The 18,153-nt window shown below is 32.8% G+C and overlaps 1 protein-coding gene across 1 annotated transcript; it reads right to left on the bottom strand.

The window, feature by feature from the left end:
- Positions 1-261: 261 nt before the first annotated feature.
- On the bottom strand, positions 262-11,117 carry LOC133287021 (V-type proton ATPase subunit a3). The gene is made up of 18 exons (XM_061484566.1): positions 10,853-11,117; positions 10,231-10,275; positions 9,285-9,404; positions 9,092-9,199; positions 8,032-8,142; positions 7,758-7,931; positions 6,955-7,092; positions 5,934-6,041; positions 5,619-5,726; positions 5,357-5,505; positions 4,181-4,334; positions 2,559-2,719; positions 2,253-2,459; positions 1,852-2,035; positions 1,681-1,764; positions 1,398-1,591; positions 1,154-1,213; positions 262-776 (listed from the first exon to the last, which is right to left on the bottom strand). Exons 1-18 carry the CDS (start codon positions 11,000-11,002, stop codon positions 572-574), a joined length of 2,460 nt encoding a protein of 819 aa, XP_061340550.1. The 5' UTR covers positions 11,003-11,117; the 3' UTR covers positions 262-571.
- Positions 11,118-18,153: the final 7,036 nt, after the last annotated feature.

Raw genomic sequence — 18,153 nt, 5'->3', positions numbered from 1 at the left:
CATTCATAATGCCATGATCTGGGCACGAGTTCACATCGATACTCTGAACACATAATAAGACCCTTGATTTAAAGATAAATCTATGATGTAAAAATAAAATACAATTATGTATTAATAGATAGGTGAGTTAGATCGTTTTTCGTTCCTGTACATGTACATTTATTATAATTCATTCATAATGCCATGATCTGGGCACAAGTTCACATTGATACCCAACAAATATACTACTAAATCATTTTCAAAATTATGCAAATTACGATATAAATATAAAGCTATTTTTTGTAAATAAAATAAATAAAGATATCAATAATAAATTGTCTTGTTAAGTTCTAATTATTACACTACGGCTATGCCTGCCTGGCTCAGACAAAGTTACACCCCTAATTGGGGTATTTATTCCCTCAACGGATAAATAAACAAGATACGGCAAGGTGTAGGAAGAAGAAGCTCCCAGGATACTAGCATATACAATGCCGCAGATACCAATCACTGACTTGTCACACAGCAAATGAAAGAATGAACACAGGTCCAAATCTAAACCCCACATTCTTATCAATATGATTTTAAAGCATCAGTCATCCTCTTCGTCTAGCAATGAAAACGAGAAAGGGTTGAACTTGTAACCGTCGCCCTCATAAAACTTGTTTTGGTACTCCACCCAGTGAAGTCGTAAAGCATGCAAGAAAGCGCTCAGAGTTTCCATGACAAGTAACACACCAACAGTAGCAAAAACGAAGACGACGATACCCACTATCAGGATAATCACATTATTGTACCTGTGACATCAGCCAGAGAAATTACCAGTCAATCCCCACATTAATTATCCGGATAAACTATTGTTGAAGTTGAGAGGGAAACATATAGATTGTAGAGAATGAACTAAGAGCAACAAGAACCACAGCCTCATGAGAGATAATTCAGTACGCCTAGTGTACACCATTTTCATAAATCCTACATTTTTAAGAACACATATTTCAAAAATCAAACAACGGCATTTTAACAGTTAGTGAGTTTCCACTTATAGATATCGTGCAGTAGCACAAATGTGCTGAATAATTTCCACTTGGTGAACGCTCACCACTTTTACCCTCCACAATCCACATCAAGAGTCTCAAGTAAGAAAATGTAACAGAAATTCATAAACTTAACATACCCCCATGCCATCATCAGAACCTTCTCGTAGAATACACTTGATAACTCTGAATGAGCAAGACTGGGTATAAAAAAGGGAAAACATCAGTAAATGCATAACTGTAATTAATACATACATATAACATACCTACAGATAAATAGAAATACAAAACTAATAACCTAAATGATGTGAGGTTCCAACCTTGTATCTCTTGTACTCAAGCATTTATATTAGAATAGAACACTTGCGCCACTTAAAGACATACCTAAGGGCCCACAGACGAAGGTAAGAAGCTGTATTGGAGACTGCTCCAAGTACAAATTCTATGGTGTGAATGAGTTGATGTACAAAGATTTCACTGAAATCAAATTCCTCATGACCATGGGAATCATGACTTGCCTCCACTTGCAAGCTCTCCTCTGTGCTTTCGAGTGGTATATAGGATTCAACTCCATGCCTCTGAAGTAACATAACTATTAGAACCAGAACATAGGTAAAAGTTCCATATTAGAACAAAAAGAGAACTTGAAGTACAAAAGGAAGCATACATCTTGATGTTGCTTCTTCAAAATAAAAGGTTTTGGCAAAAGCATCCACGGCACAGCGACAACAGCTAGAAGCAAAAGCACAAGCTGGTACGAACAGAACAAAGCGCGTAAGTATTATTCTTATGGAAATACACCAAAAGGTGGGGGGGGGGGTGTTGGGAGTTAACCAACCTGCAGGTTTTTCTGACCAACAAAGAGTTGGTTTTCACCCAAATCATCTGTCGGGCTCAGGAACATGTAGATCATTACATGGTACAAATCAGCTTGAGAACCAGTGACCCACTTCCAAATAATAAGAAGGGACAGGTAGCCAAATAGACTATTGAGAAATATCATCTGGGGAATGAATTGGAACCTGAAAGAGGTGAAATATTGAAATGAAAAATTACATTAATTTTAAATTAGTAAGCAAGTTCCTAGTGATCAAAATTCAAAAGAATCAGAGATTTGATTGCAGATGTGAATAACCGAACAAACCAAAAAAAAAAAAATTCTTCCCTCAAGGCAGAAAAAAAGATTTAAGTAGGATTTTCCCATAATAAATGTTACCGTTCAAATACATTTGAACTTACCATACATTTACGTTGTTCCTAAAGAATTTGGCATTGCAATAGCTCATTATAATTCCAAGGTTCATTTGAGCAACCCCGAGAAGAATTGACATTTTCATTTTCAATGAGTTAAGGAATGGTAATTCACTTCGTGAACCATGCCATACAGGATCCACTCCAAAAGGGTAAGTGCGACGCACTTTTATCAGGCCCACTGTCGTAGCATCCCTGCATCAAAAAGAGGGTAAATAAAAGAGAATGAAAGACGGTAACTCTAAAAGCATAAAGCACAATGTTAAATGTTATAAATCAAAGGATTTGATATACCTGCAAGAAAGGTCACGACATTCATATGCAGAGGGACCGAAGATTTCAAATGGGACAGAAAAGAACTCATTATAGATAAAACCAGTGTAGATTGAGAAGAGTGCCATCAATATAATAACATAACGACCTCCAAAAGTCATCTCCGTTATGTCATCGAGCTTCTGTTTTTTACCCAAAGATTCAATATTAAATACTGGTTTTATAAAAAATAAAACACACACACACACATACACTTGAAATATGTTTATGCAAGAGGAAGGAAAGTAACACACCACCAAGCAGAAATCAATGGCAAATTACAATGTCAATCTGAAAGGTTTTCACTGTTAATCAACAAATTTAAAGATTTTTCATCATCGGGTCAATAGAAAAAATGAAATTGTGGTCAAAGATGTTTGTTGGCTTAATTGGCAAAGTCCTTTGCAATGACTCCAAGGACCAGCAGTCGAATCCACCTTCACTAGGAAGGGAGAGGGCTACTTAACACTAATAGACCAAAAAATATATATATTATGGTCTTTAAAAATAACCACTAATTTGAATGATTTTAAGCACTCTTAATGCATGATTTTGAAAGAAAAAAGCACCCAAACAATAGTTATTAACAGCGTGCTATTGCGGGGCTATAGCACCCGGGTTGCATAGTGGAGGGTCACCATAATTTTTGTTATGCAACGCTAGGATTTACTGGAGGGAAATGAAGGGAAAATCTCATATTTGCCCGTACAAATGATGTCCCAACCACTGAAGGGGTGTAATGGACTTTTCAACCATTTTTAATTTAAAACACAATCTGGACTCTTCGACTGGTATCGTTTCCTGTCCCTCACCACATCGTGAGCACTATCTCAGACTGGTCTTCTGCCCCCTCACCCCTTTAACAGCAAACCCATCAACTTCTTTTCGGGCAACTCACTCAGTTTTTTCTGTTTGGTTTTCTGGCAAGTGGCAGCAACCACTCAATTAGTCCTGTCTGCACTATTGAGACAGCAAGCTCTTCCAGCCAAAATTTCTCCAGCGATGATACAGAGCTTGGAACTGTTCTAGCAACCTCATTCAGCCTTTCTTCATCGATCATGGCAGCCAACGACTATACAACTACAAGACCCAACTAAGAGTCTGTTTCTTCTTGTGGTTTGGTGAAATCCACAAACTTTCTAATTATGGATGAATGTCTGTATTTTTAGCATTTATATGTGTAGTATATCTATATATAACAGGTTCATGTATCGGATTTTGCTAGCGTTTTTGGGGGTTGGCCGCCACCCGCATTTGATAACTATGACCCAAACATTCTCTCAGTCATCAAGCAGTACTATAAACCCTTGAAAATTATTAAATTACTGAATACACTATAGAAGAGTCTCGTGTAGTTACAGAAAAAACAGTTAATGAAGACAATGTTAACACAAAGCAGAGTGCCAAAGGTTTTCATTATCCATAAGGATTCTTAACCTTGTCACGATGTTAACATTAATTACCAAAAAGGTAATGTTTCAGCACATACACTCACCATGCATAGCACGAGGAGAATGTCTACTTATTTTCTCCCATTAAAACATAAAATCTTGCCTTTTATAATTTTTAAAAGGAAGAATTTCTAGGGAAAACTAAAAGTTTACCTGGCTAGAAAGTTTCTTCTCCCTGATTATGAAATATAGAGCTGCCAGTAGTAAACATATTCCATGCCCCCAATCACCAAACATTACGGCAAAAAGAAATGGAAAGGTAACTACAGTAAACAAAGTAGGATTTGCCTCCTGATACTTAGCAACCCTGAAATATTAGTATAAAAATTCAAAGTATAAGATTGATATCTAGCGAAAATAAAAGCAAGACCGAAAAAGGAATAAAGTTCTAAAACTATTGAGATGATTGCACCATCCACTAGCTCGGTATTATAACAGGTGTAGACCCCAAGGTGCAGCAGTCTCTCTTTTACATTCAAATCTAAAGTTTTGATCAAAATGTTTAGAAATTAAAGCACTTTACTGGGGAAAAAATCTATTGAATTTAACTTTTCATTTTATTTGTTTAGATGACATCAACTTTACAATTCACATTTCTACATAAAAAATCAATGAATTTCCATAAAGGTTTCAAATCTGGTTCAGGTGAATACCATACTGTCTCCCTGTCTATAAGAAATATTACTATGTGGCAGCTAATCTAATTATTTCAATTTGCTTCTGACATAATGAACTCAACCTAGTACTTTGTTGCTATATAGTGCAGGACAAATACAAATTGGAGTAAAGAATATGCTTTCTTTTTTTTTTTGGTGGGGAGAAATATGCTTTCAACTTTGTCTAAATGTGATGGAAAAATTGATGGTTTTATTCAAGATATGAAATATCCATTAACATTTCAAGTTAAATGAACTCATTTGAGAGTGGACCCAAAAACCACATCTAATGAATCTCCAATTGGAGATGGTATATTAAAAAAAAAAAAAAAAAGTAGGATAACCAACATCGGTAGTGCTAGTATAAGAGTCCCACAGTATCTTCTTGTAGGAGAACAACAAAAATTTCACAAATTGCGAAAATAACTGATCTACTTATACGTTGATCATGACCTGAAACTATAAACATCATTGCTTTTGTATACCCAAACTCTAATGGTATATTTAACATTACACTTGCAGTGCAAACATATTACAAACACATGATCATACAAACAATATGTATATTGCGATTATTCTGCACATATTATCAATAAGTATTACCTCCCCTCTCCACACACACAACTACAAATAAAGGGATAAAGAAGGAAAAAGAAATCAGTATGATACTCACCCATATGAATCAATAATTTCTTGAAATGGAGAAGTGAATTTGTTTGTGCGAAAATAGGTAGGTGGCATCTCTCTAGTATTCAAAACTTGGAAAATGGCACCGACTTGAGAATTGGCGTCAAATGTTGCTCGCTGCAATGCATCTTGGATCTGAAAATTCAAGGTTACACTTTTCATAAAATCACTTTTATAGTAACCAATAACTTTGGCTAGACAAAATGAAAACCCATTACAAAAGAAAGGACCACAGGAACAATAAATACCTGCTTTGTTGCAAAAACAGGACTCCACCCCTCAGCCACAAGACATTTTTTTGTCACATCAAGGCTTAACATGTTCAGGATATGGTAAATAGATTTCTCCTTCCTCACCTTCATGAGTTGAAAGAAATATTGTTGAGAAATTAATCATTGATGCAACGGAAGAAAAATATTAATCTACAAGTAATTTGTATATTGGAGAATGAAAATTTACACTTAATCAAAAGCATGATAAAGAAAGTAGGTGGTCAGGTATATATGTTCATGTTTGTTATACGCATTATACAGAACATGGTTAGATTTAATTTTTTGACATACCAAAATATTCCATTGCTCAAATTGAGCTCCAATAGTATGTAGCAGGTTACCACGGTGCATGAGTCCAGCATCTATAGTGGTCTTCAACTCTGAAAGTTTTCCAGAAACCTGCAGGGGAGTGTGTTAAAGTTGTTTAGACATACAACCAAAAAATTGTAACTAACCTAATAAGTTGCACAAACAGATAGAGGATGAGGCTTCATAGAAATAAAACATACCTAAAAAAAAAAACTACATAGCAAGATAAATGCCATCGTTGCACATAAAATGAAAAAGATTATGCTATCTGCAAGCAACTATATTGATTAATTTTATTCTTCAATAATTTCCTTCACTAATCACAAGTAAGAATCATTTAAAGTGCACAAAGTCAAAGCATTGCAACTATGAAGGAAGAATATCTAAGTTTCACCACCAGTCCATCATAAACTTCTGTGACTAATCTGCACATCAAATAACATGACTATGCTTGTGAATAGAAAAATTAGCCGGTATAAACATCAGAATCAACAACACATTACAAGTACTCAGTAGTCACTGTAAGCAAGTATGGTATTGGAAGACATCTTTGAAGAAATAATTCTTGACAACCTTTGCTTATGGTACACGCACTCACTCAATGCCCAATGGTTACGGAAGACATCTCAGAAAAAATAAGAAACTAAGCCAATCCTCTCTTGACCACTCTAGGACCACAATAAAGGTTAGTGTTCAGTACTACAAACTTACATTTTGATGAAGGGTGATCCACTTCATTTTCATGAAATTTGAGCAAGGGAAGACCACCTAACTCGGGTGTCAAGGTCAATACTACTAAATCATGTCTCCCGCTCCCGCAGTTAAATGCAAAGACAGGTTTGATAATACTTTACCTAGGAACTTAACATCTAATTGTTTCTGGGCAATCAATTAAAATTCACATGTACAGCTGTAAAGCAGTACAGAAGAAGCTTGACAAAAAAACTCGGGGGTGGGGTACAGTAAGCTTTTCCTCAAGAGAAATAAGAACCAATATACAAACCTCTGTAATCATTTGAGCTTGTTTTCCAAGTTCCTCAGCAAAAGGGTAACGATTAGCACCAAAGGCATCACATATTTTCAGAATCTTAGCTTTTGCTTTTTCGCCGGCATAGAAGACCACAAACACATTTTTCTCAGTCTGCAGGTAAACATCCATAAGTCACCATAGAATAGAATATAAAGCAGAAGAATATATTGCAACAGACAAGAACTTATTTCAACCAAAAATACAGAAACTCACCTATTATATTTTCAATAGCAACCATAGATTCATTGGTACAGTTGACAACAAAGAAGCATATAGCAAATCTTCGTATAAAAATTGGAGATTCTAAAGTTTATCACTCAATGATCAGGCCCAACACATAGGTATAATACTAACAGAAAGGTCAAATACAGTTGGAAAATCCAAACAATACAATTAAAGAACTTGATCTCCTATTCATATTTCAAATGAAACTTCACTATCAAAAGAGGACACTGTCAATACAACTTCAATGTGAGATGTCTGCGCATCATATACCATTGACAAGAAACAACAGGGAACAAAACTAAGTAGTTAGACCAACAAACTCCCTCTACCCAGCACATTTTATGTATGACGCATGATGTCACTCGTAATGAATACAAAGTCAAGAAAATAAACCATGGGATGCATCCAGACTTACATGCCTCAGGACATGATTTCAATATGGTCTATCTATCAGCTTAAATGAAAGCAACAATATATGAACATTAACAATAGCCTGCAATGGCACAACTCATTATTTATTTTATGTAGATGGGGAAACAATAGGTAAACACCTTTTCTCCAGAAACAGGGTCTGTGATGGGATCCTCAATAACAGTCTGCCTCAAAAACACATTGCCTCTAGTAGCACGAAATAAAATTCTCTCAAATGAAATGGACTTTTCCCTGGGAACAAGACCTGCTAAAAACCCCAACTTAACTTGCTTCGATGAATCACCTGGCAATTCCTTTACAACAAAACAAACAGCAGGAACCAATTCTTTATAAAAAGCTTATTGTCAACATTATAAGAGGAAATATTTAGATATGAGCAGGTAAGAAATCTACTCGGTCCTGTAGTAAAGGTGTTTCCATTGATTCACCACTAAGATGGCGTGATTCCAATTCTCTCTGCTGCTCTATGGCACGGCTTTGAGCTGAGTGAAAAAAATCACCAGCCTGAAAAGGGGAATAATTATTTATTGATTGGCTGTCATATCTTAAGATTTATGCATCTAAAATTTCAATCCTATAAAATAACAAGAATACAAGATCAATGAGAAGTTCTCTCATATCAGAACATCAGCATTTTTAGAATATTGAACTTTAGCAATCAGAAAAGTATTAAGAATGTTTACTAATTTAAGAGTGATTTGAAAGCGCCCCAATCAATATACACAAATAGAAGTCAGGTAGAACTGCATTATGTTATAAGCATTTTACAAATCTGTATCTGTATCTCTTTAACTAGCAGAAATGCATGCCTTTTTGGCACATTGTCAATTCGATTTTTCTTTTTATCAAGCATGTTGTACGTTTCAGACCACCATGCAGCAATTACTTATGCAAAATTTATCTTCAATACATCAATTGAACAAGATTTTGGACTATCCTAAGTCAAGGAGAGCCAAACCAAACAAGCGGAAATAAATTGAGCTTGGTTTAGGATTACAAATGGTAGAAAATAGAAGTTCACACGTGACACAACTTCACATATTTGGTATTGTTTAATTTTTACACAAAACAGCTTTTCAGCTAAAAACTCTGTCTAGGGCCTTTTGGTTATAAGTTTTTCTGAACACAAAATAAAATAATTCAGACACACAATGGGTAAAAGTGAAACTTTCATATATTCTAGTTCAACATGGATTGGAACCAACCATAAACATTTTCCATTTTCATTTTTCCAGAAAAATTAACGAAAAGTCATCAATATACTCCTTCTTTGGTTATTTTCAATAACTATTAGATCTTCTAAGGGCTATTAACCATCACAGGTCACTTAGAAGAACAAGCAGGCTAAATGCATGTAGCAATACATACTTATCATTGTTCTCTCTTGATTATGCATAATATTTGAATGAAAGACACATAATTGTTCATGACTTAAGTAGAGAATAGACTGCACCTTCTGCACAACAAGCTTATACTCCACAAGTTCATTGTACGCGCGTTGCAACTTTTCACTGTTTGCATTCATCTCAGTTAATTCTGACTCAATTTCTGTAAGTTTTACCTATTACAAGAAAGGCCAATGTTAACTAATAAAATCAATTAAAAAAAGGGGGAAAGCAACTTTGTCCACAAACATATTCACGTACCTCAAGGTCATCAAAGTTCACATCAGCCGGTGTTGTGGAATATTTTGGTGAAACACCTGCCTTCAACATTTGCTCCTTGAAAAAACGCAATTTACGAGCCATCTCTCCGCATCTTTTTATCTTCATAAGGACCAATATTTATTCCCAAATAAATCCAACAGCATAATATCAATATTTTTGATAAAAGGAGAAATTCATTAAAACAAAAAGTTTGAAGAAAACAAATCTTTAACGTGAGAGCAAAACACCAAACAACAGAGAAGAAAGAAAACACCAAGGGAGAAAAGCTGCCCAACCCCTCAACATATCTGTTGAAACCTCCTTAAAAAGACCATGTACTTTACACCAAATAGATGCCACACACTCTTACCCCAAATCAGCTGTCATGCAAAAGAAACCTCCTTTTAAATATACAAGTTATGCTCCAACCATACTATCAATAAAAGCAGCAAAAGCTGTGCAAGAAAAAATAACTCCAAAGGAAAAATCTTAAAATTGTCCACAATCCACCATCCAGGTAAGATCTCTCCCCCCCTCCTCTTCCCTCCCTCACTTCTCTGTTACCTTAGCCATCCCTATGTACAATTCTTTGCCCCGTAATCAAAGTGATATGATAAAAATTGTGCAACAAAAAGACCAAACAGTATGCTTTTTCAAATAAAAAAATCATGCCCAAAAGCAAGAGCTGATAAAGAGAAATTTAAAAAAATTCTGCAGAAATGGTTGGCTTGAGTCAGCTGATTACTAATTTATTTCCAAAAGATTTTTTGGAGCAGCTAGATGGCATATAGTGCAGACAAGGCCAGCAATAATTGATAGGCCTTAATTATTATCATTCAAAACAATCATTTCCAATGCAAAACTTTTACATAAAACTTGACTACAACAGCAGCATTATGTCCAGATTCCAGAAGCAGTGGTTTATGATAGCAGAAAACAAACGCACCTGAGATGCATAAGTCCGTTGAAAAGGGCTCTTCTCTGCATTGAGCTGAAAATAACATGGGGAAGAACACATTATGCTTAGAAAGACCTCTCAAGGCAGCACATCATCATGCTTCAATTTAGAGAAACTAAGAAACAGGCTTGCTTAATTCGTTGTTAGGATAATCAATTTTCCTCCATCCAATCTCCAAAGTCCTTTTTAACTCGATTAAACACGAACACAAACCAAAATTTCAAGAATTAAAATAAATAAAACTGTTCGCGATATTATGATGAATAAAATCATTCCAGCTGCCGCCGCGTTCTAGTGTCAAAATTATATTATCAAATAACACTTTCACCATTCAATTACCAAAGATGAGAGAAGCACCGCGATAATGTCCAATTAACTAATTTACTCTAATGAAAAATTATCATAATAATAAGTTTAGGCATCTACTCAGAAAAACGCCAATTAAGTACGACAAAAAAAAAAATTGGAGCTTCTTTAGATCAATAAGCAGAGAAAACACATCAGGTGAGGAATCGAAAGGAGAAAACCTAATTAAAACTAGTTACGAAAAAAATCGAAAGTGAGCAAGGGTTTATCGCAGGGGGAAATAGAGGAATTGAAGAGTACAGACATCTTTGAACTGAACGAGGCCAAGGTCGCCGAGGTAGGAGACAGTGACATGAGCTGATTCAATAGGGATGATGAGCTGAACCAGTTGCATCGGCTCCGAACGGAACAGATCCATCGGAGGGCAACAACCTCCACGCGCTACCTCTCCCATTCTCTCTCTGCTGCGAATTCGATTGATTGAGACAAGACAGTGGATCAAGGGAAATACAACCTCAGAGAGACTTTCCCCTTCTTCTCACCCTTTCTCTCTCTTGTACAATATCTTCTCTAATCACGACCACGTTTCTTTCCTTGTTAATCAGGTTAATTTCATATTCACTTTTCCAGCTTTTTTTACCTGGCACCAAATGTAACAACACCCCTTATATTTTAAGGTAAAAATAGCCATAACGATAATATCATATTCCTAATAATAAATGTTCTTCTTATTTTTTATTTTATTTTTTAATACAAATGTTCTTCTTATTTTCACCTGTATAATAAAGGGAGATGTAAAACATAATACGTAAATGGATCCTGATTTTTAAAAATAAAAATTGAGTGGATTTCACTGTCTGTTGTAAGAAATCTTATCTACGGATCTGGGTCGAGAAACGATCATCAGACCGGTTTAAGTCAAGAATTAGATCGGTCATCTATCAGATCCGATCAAAACTTGCCAAAACCGATCAAACCGATGACCAAGTGACTCGGTGATCTAGTAGGGTCATGCATTTTTTATAATAAAAAAATTACCAAAAATCAAAACTTTTCATATTGTCAAAAAAAATGTAAAACTCATTTTAAAAAGTTTGTAATTTTATTTGTTATTAATATACTCATCACATCAAAATTCACTTTCTAATACTTAAACAATTTGTGGAACAATAAATTAAGAGAATGTAACATATGTCATTTTAATATAAATAAATTTGAAAAATATGAGTTCACAACATCTAACATTTTGAATGTCAATTAGAGTATGCTTAGGGGGGCTCTCAGTTATAATTTAAATTGATATAGTAATAGTATGCATTTTCATTTATTTATACTTTATGAACTTGTAAAAGTGTGATTGGATATATGTAGAGAATATAATTAAATTTATATGTTCGTATTTATATATATTTATATATATATATCCAGATCAACTGGTCTGATCAATAACCCACCAATCTAACCAGTAACTCAATATCTCAACCGGGTCTATTAATAGGGGTGGCAATTTGGGTTGGCCTGTCCCGACCCGCCAAAAACAGGACGGGCGGGTTGGCCCGCCATTAAATATAGGCTGGGAAAATGAACTCATCCCGTTTTATGGTGAGTTGACGGGTCAACCCACCAACCCGTCAATTAAAAAAATTAATTAAAATTCAAAAATAAATTATATTTTATAAATTTTTTAATATTATTTTATTTTATTTCACTCTTCTCTTAACTTTTTTCAATTTGAATCTTAAATGTATACTAATATTTGTCAAACATTCGTTAGGAACTCATTTATCTCCATATATAGATAACATTTGTCATAAATGAAATTATTATTCTTTATTTTTTCTAAAAAGTACTAAGATAAAAAAAATTGGTTATCACAAAACTTTAATGACAAATGAAATATTATCTAATTGTAAACAAAAATTATAACCCGACGGGTTGAACCCGTTTTGACCCACTTCTAGGCAGGACGGGTTAAAGTGGATTAGTGGGTTAAAAACCTCAACCCAACCCATCTCGTTTTAGTGCGTTGACGGGTTGGCGGGTTTACTCGCCGAGCTCAACCAATATTACCACCTCTAAATCTATACCCGGATCAAATTTAATAACACCCGTTGAAGTATTACTTCTCGATTGTTATCCATATTGCTATGCTCCCAACAAATATATTTTTTTTTCAAATAATTCGGAACGCCTTTGATACACGAGGATTCTATTTTTTCATATAAATTGTATATCATTAAAGACGAAAATGATGTCACAACCACTAAAAAATAAAGATGAAAATGATATCTCCACTTAAATATATGAAAATGGCCGTTTCTTGTAAGTGCAAAAAATTCGTGTCCATTCCATTCTTATTTATTTGCATTAATAATAGAGTATGTTTTTTAAAGTTTATATATATATATATATATATATAGGCAAAATAATTTCTGCAGCTGTTGTACCTACAGCAAGTAAGGATCCGCGTCCGGATCCTAGGATACGGTAACGGATCCTGAGTTTTTTTTTTTTTTTTTAAAGTCGTGGGGTCCACTTTTCTGTGTCAGCTGTAGATAACACTATCTACGGCTGCTGCAGAAATGTTAAGCCCATATATATATATATATATGTGTGTGTGTGTGTGAAAAAATTATAATGTTATAGGAAAATTGTTAGATTATGTTATTATCAAAGATATATAAAATCATTAATGTAACCTCGCCCGTTAGCTTAAGCTTTTAGTTTGAATTGATTCTTTACATGATATCAAAGCCTCCGTGTCACAGGTTCGATCCTCTCCCCCATTTAATTAATAATTAATTAAGTCTTATGAAGTTTCTTAATAATTCACACTTATTTTAAAATAATAAAAAAATATGGATCTCACAATCTCTATCTATATATGTAAACCTGATTTCAATCCGAATAAAACAAATATAATTTTATTTTTAAATCAATTCGATTTATCTGTAATTCCAAACAACTAGTTGTTTCTAAACTTTGGGCTAAAAAAATTGAAACATCTACTATTTATTTTTTATTTTTTGTTTTTGGTAAAAACATCTACTATTAATTTAATTACTTTCTAGTTATTTCTTAAAAAATATTATTTCATTTAATAAAATAAGTTAACTTTTAATAAAAAAATAAAAATTTAAATAAAAATTATCTCATCATATATTAGGTATGATTTATATTTACCTTGTTATCTTATGTACATATTTAAAAAAATTTAGAAGTACATGGTATCAATATTAATAATAAGGGTGTTCATCAACCGATCTAAACCGCGGTGACCAAATCGAAAACCGAACAAACCGAAAATTGAAAAACGGAAAATCGAAAAAAAAACCGCAAATTTTAATTGGATTGGGTCGGTTTTCGGATGGGTTGATGAAAACCGATCCAATCCAAATCGATCCAATATATTAATTCCCTTCTACTTACTTGGGCCTTTTCCTAATTATAACCCAAAAATTTCTAAACCCAATACCTATTAACCTATCAACTAAACCCAAGAAAAAAAACCTAGTCACATCTCATCAATAATATTTCAAAAAAAAAACTATATTATCGTCTATTGATGCTTCATATCTCATTGCCAAAAAAAAAACCTACATTATCGTCTATCGATGCTTTTGTATTTCAAAAAATAAATAAATTTACAAATCAATATATAAAAAAGATGTTATTTGCACAATAATCATGAAACAAATTTTAGGATTTTCAAAAAACCGAAAACCGATCCAATCCAAACCGAAAAAAATTGGATCGGATCGGATTTGCAAAAAATCCAAACCGAATGGATGATTACATGAACAAACCGAAGTGATTGGATCAGATGATTTTTCTTCCAAAACTGATCCAATCCAGACCGCGAACACCCCTAATTAATAACATAATTCAAATTAAAATATTATTATAAAAAATTCATACAAAAATTAAATAGATAAATGTTATGAAAATATTATTTTATTTAAAATTAACAAAATATTATTATAATAAATAATTTATGAATATATTATTATATCAATATATTTTTATTTTCCTCCATTTAAGATCCTTATATAATAAATTATATGTATTTTTTACTTATTTAAATATTAATGCATTAAAAAAGGATAAATAAATATTACTCTCCTTTTACATAAGATAACTTCTCTCATGATCTCTCATTTTGATTTTCGCGCCCCACCTTTTTTTCTTGTAATGGTGAGCCCTACACATTTTCTCTCTACAACATAAGATAACTATCTTATCTGAAAGAAGAGTAGCAAAACCCTAAAAAAAGGTAAGTTTTAACTTAATAAATTATTATATACACACACATTGGCGAACCTACTCACTTGCCAATGTCCGCAACTATAAACATAAATTTGGAGATACATTTTTTAATTAATTAGGAATGTCCCTCGGGGAACAATTTTAGTGGCTGCATGCCAGGAATGCAAGTACAAGTACTAAGAAAGAAACACATATTATTTACTGCTTATATTTTTGTGTTTTTATATCATTAAATTGATTACTATTTTTTTATGTTAAGTTAAAGTTTTCTTTCTCTTCTTGTTTGGGGATTATAACCTTCATGTTTATATATATATATATATAGAGAGAGAGAGAGAGAGAGAGTTTAAAATTTATTCAGCCGCTTAACGTCCACCAGTGAATTATTTACCATGTATAGGTGGCAGCATTAAATGTAGGGAGTCGTAACCATACAAAATGTGAAAAATCATAACCATACACCTGTCATTTTTTGACGTCAAGTGACTGAAGAAATAATTTTGCCTATATATATATATATATTTGTGTGTGTGTGTGTGTGTGTGTGAGTTTATTTTTTCTGCTGTGAACGCAAATAAGTTACCTGCACTGAGCCTAAATTGACATCGTTTTGAAACGAAAATCAAGTTATTTTTGTAGTTATAATTTATTCAAAGGTTATAACAATCTTTATCATTATAATTTCTTAATATTTCAACCCAAGATGACGTCGTTTTGAGAGTGAACGTAGATAATTTATCTGCCTTCATTGCAGAAATATTAAAGCACACACACACACACACATATATATGTGAGTTTAGCATTTCTCCAGTATATAGAGATAAGTTATCTCTGATGAGCTCAAAACGACATCGTTTTGAGGTTGAGAAAAATGTATTTTTATAATTTCAATTTATTTATGGTTATATTTGTCTTTATTATTATAATTTCTTCATCTTACTACCCAAAACGACATCATTTTGGGCTCACTGGATATAACTTTATCTCTAGAGACCGAATAAATATTTTTCCATATATTTATATGTGTGTGTGTGCAGTGGTGGATCTAGGAAATTTTGTTTATGTCCGCAAATTTAATGGCGAAGTTTGGGGGCAACACCTCATTAAAAAAATTAAACAGAATTTTAAATGTATTAAAAAAATAAAAGAATATAAACAAGAGGGGATTTATATCCCTCACGTTACATGAGCCAATTTTTTTGTCATGTTAAGAAAATGAAAAGACTAGTTTATTAAATAATGTGCCCTTTCGTTTTCTTTAATATTATATAACTTGTTTTTTTCTTAACATTACAAAAAATGTCGTTCATATAATAAATGTTAAGTGGCTAAATAAATGGGGGACCCACCCATTTTCTCTCAACCAAGATAGTCAAAATCGGGATTTTACCTAAAATCGGAAAGGGAATAAAAAATCGTAAATCGTAAAATCGTAATACAAATCGTAGATTTTACATGCGCTCTAAAATTAAATTTTTATATACATATGCTTATGTATAAAAAAAATTAAGAAAAATAGACTACTTGCCACCATCCTTATACATTTGCATACAATTGTCACACTCTAATGGTCTAAGCTAATAAATCATTCAAGTTATTATCATCGAAGACATTCTGTTCAACGTGATCTTCAACTACATCATTCAAAATTGTCTTCATCTAAACTGTCATCATGAGATAAAGTTCCTTCATTTTCCACAATCCATTCATCTTCGGATGAAACATCAGCAATGTTATATTCAACAATTTTTCTAACTTGCTTAACATCATTCCAATAGTTAAAATCGGGATTTAAATCTTAAAATCGGGATTTAAATCTTAAAATCGGGACTTAAGTAAATGTCTAAATCGGGATTTTATATTGGAAAGGATTTTAAGTGAAATCTAAATCGTTTTAGCAAAAAATAAATCGTTAAAATCAGGATTTTAAGATTTAAATCCAGATTTTAACTACCATGCTCTCAACAACATAAGATAACTATCTTATGTAAAAGAAAAGTAATAAAACCCTAAAAAAAGGTAAGTTTTAACTTAATAAATTATTATATACACACATTGGCGAACGTACTCAGTTGGCAATGTCCGCAAGTGTAGACACAAATCTGGAGATACATTTTCTAATTAATTATGAATGTCGCTCTGGGAACAATTTTAGTGGCTGCATTGCCAGGAATGCAAGCACATGTATTAAGAAAGAAACACATATTATTTACTACTTAAATTTTGTTGTTTTTATATCATTAAATTGATTACTACTTTTTTTATGTTAAGTTGAAGTTTTCTTTCTTTTCTTGTTTGGGGATTACATACTTCATGTTTATATATATATATATATATATATATATATATATATATATATATATATATATATATATATAAAAATTACTCTTATGTTGCATAAGAGTAGTTTTATCTTCTACACACTCATCGAAAATCGTGACATTCTGTTTTCTTTTTTCTTTAAATGGTGGGTCCCACCACATATGTGTCACAACATGAGAGAAGATCTCTCCTTCAACATAAGATTAAATGAACCCATATATATATATATATGGGGTTTAACATTTATTCAACTGCATAACATCTAGCAGTGAATTATTTACCATGTATAGGTAACAACATTAAATGTGGAGAATCATAACCATACACCTGTCATTTTTTGACGTCAAGTGACTGAAGAAATAATTTTTCCTATATATATATATATAATTATTTACCATGTATAGGTAACAACATTAAATATGGAGAATCATAACCATACACCTGTCATTTTTTGACGTCAAGTGACTGAAGAAATAATTTTGCCTATATATATATATATGAGTTTATTTTTTCTGCAGTTAACGCATATAAGTTATCTGCATTGAGCCCAAAATGACAACATTTTGGGAAAAAATAAAGGTGTTTCTGTAGTTATAATTTATTTCAATGTTGTAATAGTCTTTTATCATTGTAATTTCTTAATATTTCAACTCAAGATGACGTCATTTTGGAAGTTAATGTATATAATTTATCTGTATTCATTGTAAAAATATTAAAGCGCGCGCGCACACACACATATATGTGTGTGAGTTTAGTATTTCTCTAGTATATGAAGACAAGATATCTCCGATGAGCTCAAAGTGACGTAATTTTGAGGTTGAGAAAAATGTATGTTTATAATTCCAATTTATTTGTAGTTATATTATTCTTTATTATTGTAGTTTATTAATTTTAAAACCCAAAACGACGTCATTCTGGGCTCACTGGATATAACTTTATCTCTAGAGACCGAATAAATATTTTTCCATATATACATGTGTGTGTGTGCAGTGGCAAATCTAAGAAATTTTATTTATG

This window comes from Gastrolobium bilobum, unplaced genomic scaffold, assembly GCF_033153095.1.
Source record: "Gastrolobium bilobum isolate Gb01-03AN ecotype WA unplaced genomic scaffold, APGP_CSIRO_Gbil_v1 utg1487, whole genome shotgun sequence".
Classification (NCBI taxonomy): Eukaryota; Viridiplantae; Streptophyta; class Magnoliopsida; order Fabales; family Fabaceae; genus Gastrolobium; species Gastrolobium bilobum.
The sequence above is the reverse complement of the archived record's forward strand: the minus strand, read 5'-3'. Positions and strand labels throughout refer to the sequence as shown.

Excerpts from the sequence above, each read along its gene's own strand:
- LOC133287021 (XM_061484566.1), bottom strand. The coding sequence starts at position 11,002 with ATGGGAGAGGTAGCGCGTGGAGGTTGTTGCCCTCCGATGGATCTGTTC. Across the intron at positions 7,932-8,031 it reads CACCTTTACTACAGGACCGA|GAATTGCCAGGTGATTCATC; the intron begins GTAGATTTCTTA and ends TTTGTTGTAAAG. Across the intron at positions 777-1,153 it reads GTTCTGATGATGGCATGGGG|GTACAATAATGTGATTATCC; the intron begins GTATGTTAAGTT and ends CTGATGTCACAG.